At 41.0% G+C, this 13,741-nt stretch overlaps 1 protein-coding gene across 2 annotated transcripts in view; it reads left to right on the top strand.

Annotated features, from left to right (window-relative positions):
- Positions 1 to 441: 441 nt before the first annotated feature.
- Positions 442 to 13,741, top strand: part of gnao1a (guanine nucleotide binding protein (G protein), alpha activating activity polypeptide O, a) — a 107,177-nt gene continuing 93,877 nt past the window's right edge. The window contains exons 1-2 of one of the 2 annotated variants that reach the window (XM_073472365.1): positions 442 to 1,206; positions 2,067 to 2,109. In XM_073472365.1, coding sequence (XP_073328466.1) covers positions 1,089 to 1,206; positions 2,067 to 2,109 — 161 coding nt within the window. In that variant the 5' untranslated portion in view covers positions 442 to 1,088. The remainder of the gene's footprint in view (positions 1,207 to 2,066; positions 2,110 to 13,741) is intronic. The other variant, XM_073472366.1, reaches the window with a different exon arrangement.

Genomic DNA, 13,741 nt, shown 5'->3' with positions numbered 1-13,741 from the left:
TCTTAACATTTTTGTTTGTGGATAAAACTAATATTTATACAATTAAAGTTTTATAAAACTCAACATTTATGGATGTTACTTCAGAAAATGACTGTAAGATATCAGACTTGCTACTTAGATAGCTAACGATGCCTTTCGGGATGTTTTCTTCAGCTCTGATTGGCTACACACCTGCGACCGCATAACATTTCAAAGTTGGTAATATTCATGCGCTGACAGAAAAATCACGCACGCGCTTGAGAAATGTGTTAGCCAGTGACTACAAATGTAGTTTTTGTGGCTCTTGACCCCAACTTAATTATTTTTGCAATATTTCTTTCTACATTAAGCCTCGTGTTGGGCTTAAAAAAGCCTTTTAGGGTCCTATATAACAGTGTGCCACCAGGCTGCGCCATTGGGAGCATGGACGCTCTCCCTCTCCCTTTTTTTCACTCTTCTGACGTCACCAACCTGCAATTGAACGAATGAACTAACGAAGGACCGAGTCCCCCACCGGAGCTACCGGGAGGCAGTGATATTACAGAGCGAGTCCCCGCCGCCCGGAGGAGCCACACCGAGGAAGGTCCGCTGTCAGCCGCTGAGAGAAAGCCGTGCTGGGATCAAACGATGCTCACCGCCGCCGCCCAGTAACACTGACTATCGACGACCGGTGAAGAGGAGAACCGTTACCGTGATTTACCGACAGAAAAACAGAAGACAGACGGAGCACGGACGGACGGACTTAAGGACAGACCACCGAGACCACGCTTGAGAAACAAACAACTGCGGTGGCTTCATCGTGTTGTTTCTGCGCTGTGGATCAAACAGAGCGGATCCTTGATTTTAAATGCTTTAACGGTACCGTGTCCCCGGCTTGAGAGCGAGAGAGAAGGAGCTGCCCAGAGAGCGAAAGAAAGACACAAGAGGGATCATAGAGGGACCGAAGGCACCGCACAGAAAAGGAGGAAATTAACCAAGAGAGGGGGAAAAAAAGGGAGTTGCACCCTGCGTTGTTTCCACGCACCAAGTTTCATTGAATCCAGCGTTCCCTTGCATTTTCTGCCGTGGATCCCGGTATCGGTAACGCGTTCAAGCTGTGTTCTCTAACCATGGGATGTACTCTGAGCGCAGAGGAGAGGGCGGCTCTGGACCGGAGCAAAGCCATCGAGAAAAACCTCAAGGAGGACGGTCTGACCGCGGCCAAAGATGTGAAACTGCTGCTGCTCGGTAAGAGAAGTCCCCACCGTAGGGCCTGTGAGCCTCGAGACATGGGGAGGGGGGTGTTAGGTGTGGTGTGTGTGTGTGTGTGTGTGTGTGTGTGTGTGTGTTTGGTTAAAGATGATCATCAGTGAAGATGATGGTGGAAATAAATGAAAGTCGTGACGTCTAACCCAAGCCATGAAACTAACAATGTGAAAGAAAATCCATTTATTCTTGAGTAAAAAGGCGTTGATGTGCTTGATTTTTCTCCCTAAACACACCCTGCCCTTTTTATTACATCACTTTGTGGCCACCTGCTACAATAGGATTATATCCTTTTAAAGGTGTGACAGGTGGGTAAAATGTTTTACAGCCTATTAAATGTGCAGAATCAGTCAGTTTGTAGGTAAAAGGTGGGATTCAGAGATGATAACTGCAGATGGATGTCAGGGAAAAAAAATGGCAGTATGCAGCAATGGAGGGCCAGGCAGCACAGGCTGTGTTGGTTCATTGGTTTGGGCTGGGAGATTGATTCATTGACTCTTTGTGGGAAAGAAAGTAGCCTGTAAGTATTTAATCTGTCTGACTGCAAGCGAACAGATGAGGGAGGGAGAGAATAGATGGAGGGAATGCTGAGGAAGAAAGGGTGCAGCCACTTTCCCCATCTTTGTATCTCCACCCTGCTGCTGCTGCTGCTGCTGTTCACTTAGGTTTTAAAGAGGCTGATTCTTTCTTTCTTTCTTTCTTTCTCCCACCTCCTCCTCCTCCTCCTCCTCCTCCTCCTCCTCCTCCTCCTCCTCCTCTCTCTCTCTCTGTCTCACTCACACTCACTCACACACTCACACATACACCCTGTTTACATTGTCTTCTTGTCTCTTATCCCTCAGGGGCTGGAGAGTCAGGGAAAAGCACCATCGTCAAACAGATGAAGTAAGTCTCCAATAAGCACGGTCTAATAACCCTATAGTGCATATGTGTGTCCCTCTCTCACTCTTTTTTCCTGTCTCCCGCTCACACGTAAGGCACACACACACACACACACACACACACACACACACACACACATATATACAGTAGATGTACAGCCTGATCTCAGAATGAGTCTATAGCTGTAGCTTGATATCACCTTGCCTTTGTCATGTTTTTTTCTTGGAAAAACCTGACTGTTGACCCTATACTACCCCTTACCTCAACCCTAACTGGCCTTGTCAAACATCTGCCCAAGCGTTAGTATTTCAACCATTTCTATCACTGACGCTGCTCTGTGTGGGTGGAGAGATGGAAGAAACTGGGTGTGGGAAGAAAAGTATGCAGGTGCAGTGATTTACTGCTGTGTATGCATGGACATTTTATAAAAAGGGTGCTGTTTTATATGATATATGTTTTTATAAAATGTGTGATGTCACTGCCATCTTCACTTTAGTCCAATAAAAAAGCTGCTATTCCTGCTTTAGTTAAACGTTTCAGATTTGAGGTGTGGCCGTGTCACCAGACCTAGTTAAAATTGATAGTAATCCTAATTTAAGATGACCTTTTAGTTGTACTCGCACGTTATTGGTTTTAGTGTTATTATAGGAGGGCAGTATTTCATTGATAGATACTGCCTAAGGGTACAACCTCAGATCTACTCTGCTTCTCACCTCTTTGTCAATGATTTTGTGATCTCAGGGGAAGAGGGAACATCAGATCACGCCCTTGTGCATTGTGCGTTGTCCACTTTGACCCTGCTGATATGGCATATACTCTGCTTTTTTGATGAAAAGCGACAGTAATACTATGTGGAGGGGTTAGTTTGTGTAGACCGCATGGAATTATTCAATATTTTCCACCTACCTTAACAAAAATGTGTGATGATATTCCCACATGAGTCACTACTACTCTCCGAAGGACTTAAAGTGTAACTTCACCCAAAAATGAAAGTTTAGTCATTATCTACTCACGCCCATGCCGATGGAAAGTCGAGTGAAGTTTCGTGGTCCACATTTCTGGAGCTTCACAGCAAAACAGTGAAACAAGTGTAGTAGATGTAGTAGATGAGGACTTGTTTTAGCTCTTCTGGCACAATCCAAGTCTCGTAATTCACACCTTTTTTAAAGCCGAAGTCTTCACAGTAGCTGCTAAGATAAAATTATTAGTGGCTCCCTGTCTGAAGTGGGTGCTAGAGTTTGACTGCTTGACAAGGGTGTACATAACGTCTTTTCAAATCAATTTGGGATCTCAGGGCTTCCAGAAACTTGGATTATGCCAGAGCTATATGGAGCCATTTTAATTTTGTAACCCATCTACTTTAGTTGTTTAGTATAATGCTGTGAAGCTCCAGAAATGATTTGTGGACTATGAAACTTCACCCGACTTTCCATCTGCATGGGGGTGAACAGATAATGACTGAATTTTCATTTTTGGGTGAAATTATCCTTCAAACAATAAGTGTTTGTGACCTAATCCCACTTCTATGTTGCTGCCGTATAACTTAATAGAACTATATTTTTTCGAGCTGAAACAATTTAATCGATAAGTTGATCGGTAGGAAATGTATCTGCAACTGTTTTTGTAATTGATTAATTATTTAGGGTGATTTAGAAGATTTATTGGTTTCAGCTTCTCATTTGTGAGGATTTTCTCAATTTTACATAGTTGGAAAATGAATAACTTTGGGTTTTGGATTGTTGGTCAAACAAAACAAGACATAACGTAACCGTGGGCTTTAGGAAATTATCCCAAAATCTGAAAGAGACAGTTTTTGTTATGGCACCATCAGCCTGTAATATTTTCATGTAAATACCACGTGGCCTGTTAGCTGTGTCAATGCTTACTTACTAACCAGTCCAATATAACCCAGCTAAAATGCCACCCAGTACTCCTGTAGGGACTAATTGTCTACCTGTGGTATTTATCACCGAGTTTAGTGACTTAACTAAAGCTGTCTGTTTTTTTGCCCTCTTATATGGTGTCATTATAATACTCCTATAGGGACTTATCTATGGTGCTCAGTGCAGGGTTCCTTGTAAATGTATAATACTTTAATAGTATTTTAGTATTTACTATATCACTGCAATAATCCTATCATATATCTACAGGATTTCTCTAAGGTCAGCTGCACATCAGCTGGTACATGCCCCCCCCCTCCCGTCATATTATCAGTAATCCTGTCGTGACATATGGTTTCTCCTCAATCTCTTCTGCTGCATCATTTTACAGACAGCAGAGTGAATTTTAGCTGATAATAGGCTTTGGTTGTGGACATATAGTGACATATCACATAAGGACATGACTCAGTGGATCCAGATGAGCCTGTTTCTCAGCTGTTAATGGTCACTCCAGCAGCACAGAACATTGTGCACACTCACTGACCAACACTCCCAGTGGGTTCATTAAATATATATAGCAGGCCATAACCTTTTGAGCAACTGAATACACTGAATGCACTGGACTGTTGTAAATCAGACATTTATGTGACAGAGAGTGATGCAAATAAATGTTAATGGACGGCTGTGTTAGTCCACATAGGTGTGAGCCTATTAGGCTAATATTACAGATATTATGGGAGGTGAACCATAAGGTTATTGCTGCTTTCTGTTTTACTTTTCACACATTGTGACATGAAATACGCACATAATGTGGTGTATAAGTTCACTTCTATTAAATTAATTGTACAGAGAGGGCTACTTTCCTTTCAGCTGGTTAATGCCACGCTCACTTCTTTCAGTCATTCCAGCCGTGCCACCTCCACGTTTCTGTTGTCTGATTATAGTCTCCAAGCTCTTCTTGCTTATGCATATTAATGAGTTGATTGAACTGCATCTGGCAGACAACACTGTCTTTTAATAGTTGCAAGGTTTTATTTAATAAACTCTGCATGCTTCTCACGGGCCTACTTATCCTGGATCAAGGGTAATGTGAGACAATGTGCCCCAACACAAAATCTCTACTTGATGAAGTGTATTGACCATGAATGACTTGTTGTGGCCATGTCAGAAGCCTTACACCAGGCAGACGTTTATAGAGTGCCATATACTGTGACTGCAGGAGGGGCAAATTTAGAGTTTTAACAATATACTAGTGTAGTCTTTACAAAGGACATCTGATATTAAAGAGAGGGCAGCTGCTGTTCAAGTGGTGGACAGCGCCCTGCCAGGGAAGCCTTTACTTTCCTGTTCAGAGACGCTCTGCTATTTCCGGAACCGCATCAGAGGAGTGGAAAGCCCTTACTGCATTTACTTTCACAGTGCTTTGAACATCTGGGGCGTGCTCAAGTGACCAATTGTGTGTGTGTGTGTGTGTGTGAGAGCGTTCTTCAGAGAGAGAGACAGAGATGAGTGGATTAGATTTAGATTTAGATTTTATGGTGTGTATATGGAGCTGTGCCACAGCTGTGTATGGCATCTCAGTGAGTGGAAGTAAGGAGTCTGTTAACACTCTGTACAGTCCAGTGGAAAATTACTGCAACTGTGCTCACCTTAAGTTTTGAATCTGTTCTATAGGCTCCTTTTAGGAAAGGGACTGTAAAGATTGTAGAGCCCCCCTGAGAAGGTGGAGCATGTGATTCTGGGCTATTTAAATACATCTGACTCGACTTGAATTAAGGAAATTATTTTTGAAATGCGCTGTGGCTAAAATCATTTACTGGACAGTACATGTTGTGTCTCCTCAAACTTTTTTTTTTTTTTGGAAACACCGATTGTTAGTTTCTGAGATGATGAAACCACCGAGTGGTTTGCTGTGTGTGCGAGAGAGAGCGAGGGTTAGACACAGGACTGAGAGTGGATTACAGTTGTACATGGATGATTGAGTTCTCAAGGTGTTAAGCCACAGCATAGTCTAATGTAGAACTACTTCTGTAAGACAAGAAAGGGGAAGGGATGACAAAGCGTAGAAGAAGACACATGACTGTGCAGAAATGGAGAATCTAAAGGATAAATGTTTTGCAGGAAAAATGTGAACGTTTGTTTGCACAAGATACTTATCAGTGAGTGTAGTATTTGGGCCGGCAAACCAAGGGACTCGGTCATGTGTGAACAACATGTATCTATCTCATGCATAGAGCTGTCTGTGTGTGACACCATCTGTTTATGGTGTGTGTGTGTGTGTGTGTGTGTGTGTGTGTGTGTGTGTGTGTGTGTGTGTGTGTGTGTGTTTAGACGTGTGCAAAGGTTATCTCACTGCCCAGCTGTCAAACTGACAATGAATCATATAATGTAGTGTTATTTTCATATATAGATAGACGCAAGGAAGCTCTGCCTGGCACAGTCACTGAAAAGTAGAGGAAAAGATTAGAGAGGAAGTGGTTGCCAGTGCGACCACTTCCCCTTTGTACTCGTCTAATAATGTGTGAGTTGTTTGCTCTCTGCCCTTAAAGGCTTTGCTTGAAGGAGTAGCTCTGTAAGGGCAAACTCCAGAGATTGGTGTAATTTGACCAGCAAAGACATGAATGACTCCTGGTAGACATGCCCAGAAGACATCATTTGTTTTATAGCTCATTAGCTCATTAGCACGTGAAAGCTTGCTTGATTTGTGACTAAACAAGCAAGTGAACAAAGACAAAGACAGAGTATTATATATTTTCAAACATCAACTCAGTAGTTTTACTATATAAAGAATGAAATGTTTTTTTTCATGGCTTACTCATTCCCTTTTTGAAATAAGTAGCCTGTGTTGAACTCGATAGCTAACGTAACATAGCCTAGGTAGTTTTCGAGGTGTGCTGCCTTTAGCTATGCACTTCCTCGCTGAGAGTCTAGTCAAAAATAAGAGTCAAAAATTCCATTTAAATCTGGAAACTGAAATTGCTCACATCTTTCCGTTAGTTAGCTAAATTATAAGTAATTTAGTTAGCTAGTTATTTAATTTATTGCCACTTTGGTATACAGATTACAAAGGCGCAACAGAGGTTTTTTTTCCAAGAATTCAATTGGGACACTGAAAATAGCTTAACAAGAAGATAAAATATACTGTTTGTGTGAGTTGGGGAAAGAAAACCAAAGTGAGTTATACTCCATAATCTAAAAGCTTACAACTAAACAAATGTCATAACTATACACTGTGTATATATATATATGCACTTCATTGAACTGAAGATATTTAGCCAAAGACTAATCATCAATAATCATTCAAGCCCAGAGTCTTCGTATAAACCATGTTAAATTGAAATAATGAAAAAATGGATAACTTGAACTAACTGAAAATATGGTGTGGCTTTCTTTGTGTTGATATTAGTGTATGGATTATTGTCATTTTGTTTCACATATAATTAATTGGTTATTTTCTTTGTGTAAACACATCAAGTTCAGCAGCATACTTGTCATGGTTAGTACTACTAAGGCTGCAAAAGCAGTTATTAGCTCTTAGCTCTGGAAGGAGTTCTCAAGAGTTTGAAAAAATAACCCTAATAATGTCGTCAGGCTTATCTCGACTTGAGCTTGGAGATTACAAATTTATAATAGGAAAAAACTGGGGCATTATGTTTGAAAGACATGGGTGTTCGGCTGTTCAGTTGGGGAAAGTATCATGAAAAATGCTATCAAGTTGCCCTTTGGGAAATGTAGGATGCAGCTTTTTTGGGAGTTTTATCCGTACTAGGCTTAAAACGTCAGGATATCTGGGCCTCTGCTTTAAATTTGACAATTCTTGCTGTAATCTGTCTCTTTTTAGTCCCCTAATTAATGGAACAAGTTAAGCTTTAAAATCAATTGATAGTCTTTCTGTCTAGGCCTCTTGATAGCCAGATGAGTTGTACCATGACATCTTTTCATACCTGATTGAATCTCCAGGTAATATCTCTTGCAATCATTAACACTCTACAACCCATATAAAACTATATAAACTGTGACCATAAGACATGATTGGATAAATGCAGTTTGCAGGCGCTAGACAGCAGCAATAGCGGTGGCCTCTATTGCTCACAGGACAATGCTGATTTTAGTTTGATAACAGACATAATTTATAGCCAATGTTATAGTTTCACTATTTCATCATCCTTGTTTATAGACGCTGTCAGGACTGTGTCAGGACCAAAGATACACACAAGCATTCCTCATTTGTGCATTAGAGCTCATAAAACAATGTTGAAACAGCCTGCTAAAAGTAGCTGTGGTCAGTATTATTTAAAATAACCTGCAGATGAAAACAGATTTGTATTTTTTATTTGTTTAATTGCATTGGAGAAAAGAAAGATGTTTCAAATAGTTGTCTACCTCAAATCTAAAATCAAATCACATTTGTTTCTTGCCTTTTGTTTTGCTTCTTGGTTACTGGTTTTATGATATGATTAATCTGTCTTCGTCAGTTGTCTGTAGTATTTTCCATTGAGCGTTTACTAGAAATTATAATATGACAGCTTTTGCAAATGCATGTTTGTTTAGACTGACTCTACCAACAGGGTTTTGGAAGGATCTTGTAAGCTGAGAGGCCCAAAATCTATTAAAGGCAGCCCTCCAAGTCAATGAATATACACAGAAAATTAATCGACCCTGTATCCACTGATATATTTTTGTCAAATTATTTAGATTTGAGTGTAGTTGCACTGAAAAAACGTGTCCTATTATGTGTCATGAGGATTTGAGCAAAGAAACTTCAAACCCATTCACTCGTTCGGTCGCTGTATGTAGAATATACAGAGCTTCTCTCTCTGTCTTTCTCCTTTTCTTCATCTCTGCCTTTCTCTTTTACAATGTATGTGTGTGTTTGTGCCACGCTGACATGATCGGAGGCGACTGGCTGAAGGGAGAACAAACGCTGTCCGTCCCTCACGGCTGCACTGCTTCCCACAGGCCGTTCCCACCGTGTGTGTGTGTGTGTGTGGTTTCTCTAGCACAGGAGATAATTAGGTTTAAGCCTCAGAAGAGGAGAATAAAAGGGGGAAGGGGAAGAAGATGGAGGAAAAAAAGGTGGTGTTTTGTGCAGAGTGGCAGAGGGGGAGAGGTTGAGAGGGGGGTTGTAGACGGAGGGACACAGAGAGGGAGTTTTAATGAAGGAAAGCAATGCCTAGTGGGTAGAAAGAAAGGAGTGAAGGAGGAAAGGAGCACTCTGCAAGAGCGTATAGACAGGACCGGACTCGATAAAGTGGTCGAAGTAGAGGAGTGATGTAGAATGAAGTGAGAGATGAAGAGAGAAGTGAGACGACTCAGGGAGAAGAGAAAAAAAAAGAGTAGAGTTACACATGGACACCTAGCAAAAGCAACCAGGGAGGAAAATTCAATTGATGAGGGAGTGTGAAAAGAAACAGGAGTGGTGAGAAGAGAAGAGGCTAAAGGGAGGATGAGTGTGAATGATGTAGAGGAGGTAAGAGGAGAGAAGCGAAGCCATTTTGAGCAAGAGGAGAGAGGGAGAGGGAGTGGAAAGTGAAAGAACACATTCTCACTTATTAAGCAAGCTAGAGGAAGTGACAAAGGGAGAGACGAGGACAGGGTTGTCAAGGAGAGAGTGCAAAGGGTACTCCTCCTGGACTCTGTTCCCTCAGATAATTATTAGCCTCCTTTTCCAGGTGTGGTTAGACACGAGGAGAGAAAGTAGAGAGAGGAAAAAAAAGAAAGAGAGAGGGGAAGGAGGGAGGGAGGAGGACATGTTGGCACCACACTCAAGTCCTGCATTCAGAGACAGTCTGTAACTGGTCATCTAAGACAGCCCGTCAGCCACATAGTCACCCTTCATTGGTTAAATATAGCTGTGGGCGTGCTCATCACCAGAATGATTTGATTGGCTGCCTCAGTGAGCTGTGAAATAACAGAGAGGCAACATTTCATGATAGCTGTGTTTGCGTGTGCACATGTGCTCGCTGGCACGTCCGACCAGGCTTTGATTACACTGTGTGCGGTTAACATTTAAATCCTATTTGCATTTTGTAAATAGGCAGGCAAACAAACCTTATCAAAACATACATGCTCAGACACACACATTCTCCCCACTCTCTTTCTCTCTTTCCTCTCATTTTGTCAATTTTCTTGAACTCACCTCACTGCTGGCAGTCTCTCCACATGATACACATGTGCACACTGTTTTTCAATTTACGTTAATTATTCTGAATGTGTTGGAAGACAAAACAGAAACGTTAATATATCACACAGGTCTTGTTGTTCAAAACACAGGAATAACTAGGTTCCAACTCACTCCTCTTTTGCTTCACCCCTCGTGTCCCTACTTTCATTGTCCAAGGAGTCAAAAGTCCTAGTTGGAGCCACTACAAATCACATCATTACTACATATATTCCCCGTCGTTAAACTGTTATCTGTCGGTTGCTGCTGGACTTGGTTCGCTGCCTGCTCTTCCCAGAGGTCCAAAGCCCCCGTGCTGGTGTTGTAAACACCAGCAATACCCCCGGAAAGCTGCATGGCTTACTGATCTAACTGGTGGCTACAATTAGTAGCCCTACTTTCATCACGTCCCAAAATAGAAGATGCAACTCCCAAAAGGAGACAGTTATCATCGACTAACAGTCTAGTTGGATGTTAGGGGATAGCCATACATTTAAATGTGTTTAAATGTTGTAGAGTAAGTGTAGTGAAAGTGTAAAAGGTCATCAGTGCCATGTAACGATCATGACACAAACACAACATTTAGAGATATAATAGATGTGGAGGATCTGTTGTTTGTGAGAAAGTTACTACTAAGACCATGCTAAAAGTTTGTTAAATTTGGGTATCTTGCCCTTTGCTGCTTGTCTTCCCCCCTGTCTTTCCTGTTTTCCTGCCCCAAGCTTCAATTGTTCTATTGACTAAGGGCTAAAATAAAAGCCTAAAAAGTTTTTTAAAACCTTTGTTAAAACTTTGTTGTAGCTGATATAACAAGGAGGTACATTTTTACACACTATAGACTCTGTTGTGTGTAAATAGGCCTGGAGGCTGTACATTACTGCAGTTAATTACCATTAGTATATTACAGTTGTGACAGAAACCGAAAGCCTGACATCATACTGATCTCTCCAGACGGCTTGTTAGCCAGTTCGCTAATTAGCTATATACAGTAGGGACCGATCAAATATGTGGAATCACTAGTAGTGTCTTGTCAAACGAGCACAACTGAGAATTCAAATCAGTGCCGATCCCTCTCTCACTCTGTCCTTCTTGCTTCCAGATAGATAGCCAGCCAGTCCTCTTGAGTTGCCAATGTACATTACACTTAAACAAAGAGTCAAACGTTGTTGCTCCTACCAGGTGTAGAACAGGAACCATGTAATGATCGGTATCACATCAGCTGATCCTTGTGACTATATCAATCCTACAAAAACCTCACTCTCACCCTCCCACTCTGAAAATAACGAAGGCTCTGGAGACCCTCATGTAGTCACAGCTCTGCAAATCTACAGTTTTCCAAATTTCTCAGGTGTGGAGGGGTTTCAGTCAACCTGCCAATAATCATACACTATGTCTCCTGTCAGAACACATTAGTAGTTTAGTTAGTGGTGGTAAAACATCAATCGCATTGAGTATAGAGCTAATTTTTCCTGTTTCTCTCTTTCCTTCCCGTGCTGTTCTCTTTTTGATTATATTATATTAAAGGGTGTTTTTGCTCTAAGCCATCTCTTTCTCTCTGTCTGCACAGTTATGAGACCAGGTCAGTGTGCCTGTGTGTGTGGTCCGCGCTAATCAGGGCTCCTTATATAAAACAAAGCTCTTTTTGTCACAGGAAATTGCTTGTGTGTGCACGCTTGCACACTTATGCACGGTTGAGGGTCTGTACTTTTGTTTTTGTGCATATATTGATGTAGTTGTGTGAGTGTGGTTTTTTGTGTTAGACATATTTGGCAGATTTCACATCAGTTGAGCACACTGCGAGACAAAGGAGTCTTGTTACAGTGACTGCACTCAGCTGATAGAAAGTCAGCTGATGGTCACTGTGGCTGGGTTTGTAGCTGGAAGAGTGTATGTTTGAATGCATGTTTTTATTTCTGTGTTGCTATTGACAACAGTGAGGACAAATATCTCAGGAAATAGAAACTGAATAGATCCAGAAGCTCTTTATTAAATACTACTCTACACTTTAAATTGTTTTTTGATGCCTTGTTGGACAGCTGTTGATTCAATTTGATTGATAATGCATCTTGGTGCTGTGTTTCTGATGTAGTGGATTGCATTATATTATAGGGGTTTCCCTCCATATAGACTTTGTAAATCATGTGTACAAAATGTCAGAAAGAAACACTTTTTAGCATCATGCCGTGTGATACGTCATCACAAAGTACACCCTCAGAACTGAGATAAAAACACCAGCAGCTTAAGTTGTAGTTGAACAGAAAGTTACTCGGGCTGTTGTTGCATTGCTTCACATTACATCATACAGATATTTTTTTTCTTTGTGTATATCCGGAAAAAAAACCCTTCTTAGCATTGATAGAATTCACAATTCACAAGTGTCTAGAACAGACTTATTCAACTGGTGGCCCATGGGCCAAATGTGTCCCTTTTGTAATAACCTCATTCTGGCTTTTTGATCATATTCTTGGAAATGAATTAGCCTATTCATTAGTTGTCTGTTGTTAAACACAAAAATACTCTTATTTCATTAAAAACTTTTAATCCAGGCTGTTTTGAGCAGAGGGAATGACAAGAATCAAACTGACAACCGCCTTCCAAGATTAAAAAGAGGCATTGTATTTTTCTTGTACTTTCAGTTGTAAAAAGTAATATACAAATACGAGAAATAAAGGTACATTGTTTTAACACATTCAAATTCTGGGCATTGCAGGTTAGACATATGGAATGTAAAAGTGCGGCCCCTTTGCACTTCACTTTTTTTTTTAAATCTGGCCACTCAAAAAAAATAAATAAATAAAGTTAAATAGGTGTGGTCTACAACCATGTGTGTGGTTCTGGGATGAACAGGCTGACATTGCCATCCCTAGAGCAGCTAGCATGGCCAATAACAAGTTTGAATGAATCAGTTATTGGTTCAAATTAATTTAATTTTAAAAGAGGATTACAGATTCAGGAAGGCCCCACCCTTTCCACTGAATAAGTGGGCTTTCCTTGGTTTGAATCCCTCAAAGTACAGTAAGTAATTAATATTGACACAGGGGAAGACAGGAAAACTGAATAATTACATTTCAACCTTGTATCTAGGACAACCTGATTAGACCTGTGGCCCTACTTCTCCCTGTCTGTCTCTCTGCCTGTCTGTCATCTCTTCTACCAATCTTTCTGGAGGCTCCATCACTTTACCAGTGACTTAAATTGTCTGTAACTGAGCACATGTTGACGACTACTGGCCGTAATATTGATGTTATCAACTGCTCCTGGAACAACCACTTTGCACATTTGTACTGACGACTGGGTTGAAGATCAATCACTTTATGCATGTTTACCTATCTGTAATGCTAAAATAACTCCTCTACATTGTTTATACTTGTTTTTAATGGCTATTTGGTTTTCTGCATTTCACAAGGGACATTTTAGAGATGCCATGGTCCGTCAGTACTGGCCAGTATAAAACACCAAGTGATCTTGGCTCAACAATTGGCTTAGATTAACTGGAAAATTGTAAGAAAAAGCAAGTATCAACTGTGCACGGTACAACATGTAAATAAATTGACCAAATCCTCAGAAAACAGACCAAGGAAACTACCCAAGTGTA

This window comes from Pagrus major, chromosome 8 (genome assembly GCF_040436345.1).
Source record: "Pagrus major chromosome 8, Pma_NU_1.0".
Lineage (NCBI taxonomy): Eukaryota > Metazoa > Chordata > Actinopteri > Spariformes > Sparidae > Pagrus > Pagrus major.
Note: the sequence above shows the minus strand (reverse complement) of the source record. Positions and strands in the feature narration are given on the sequence as shown.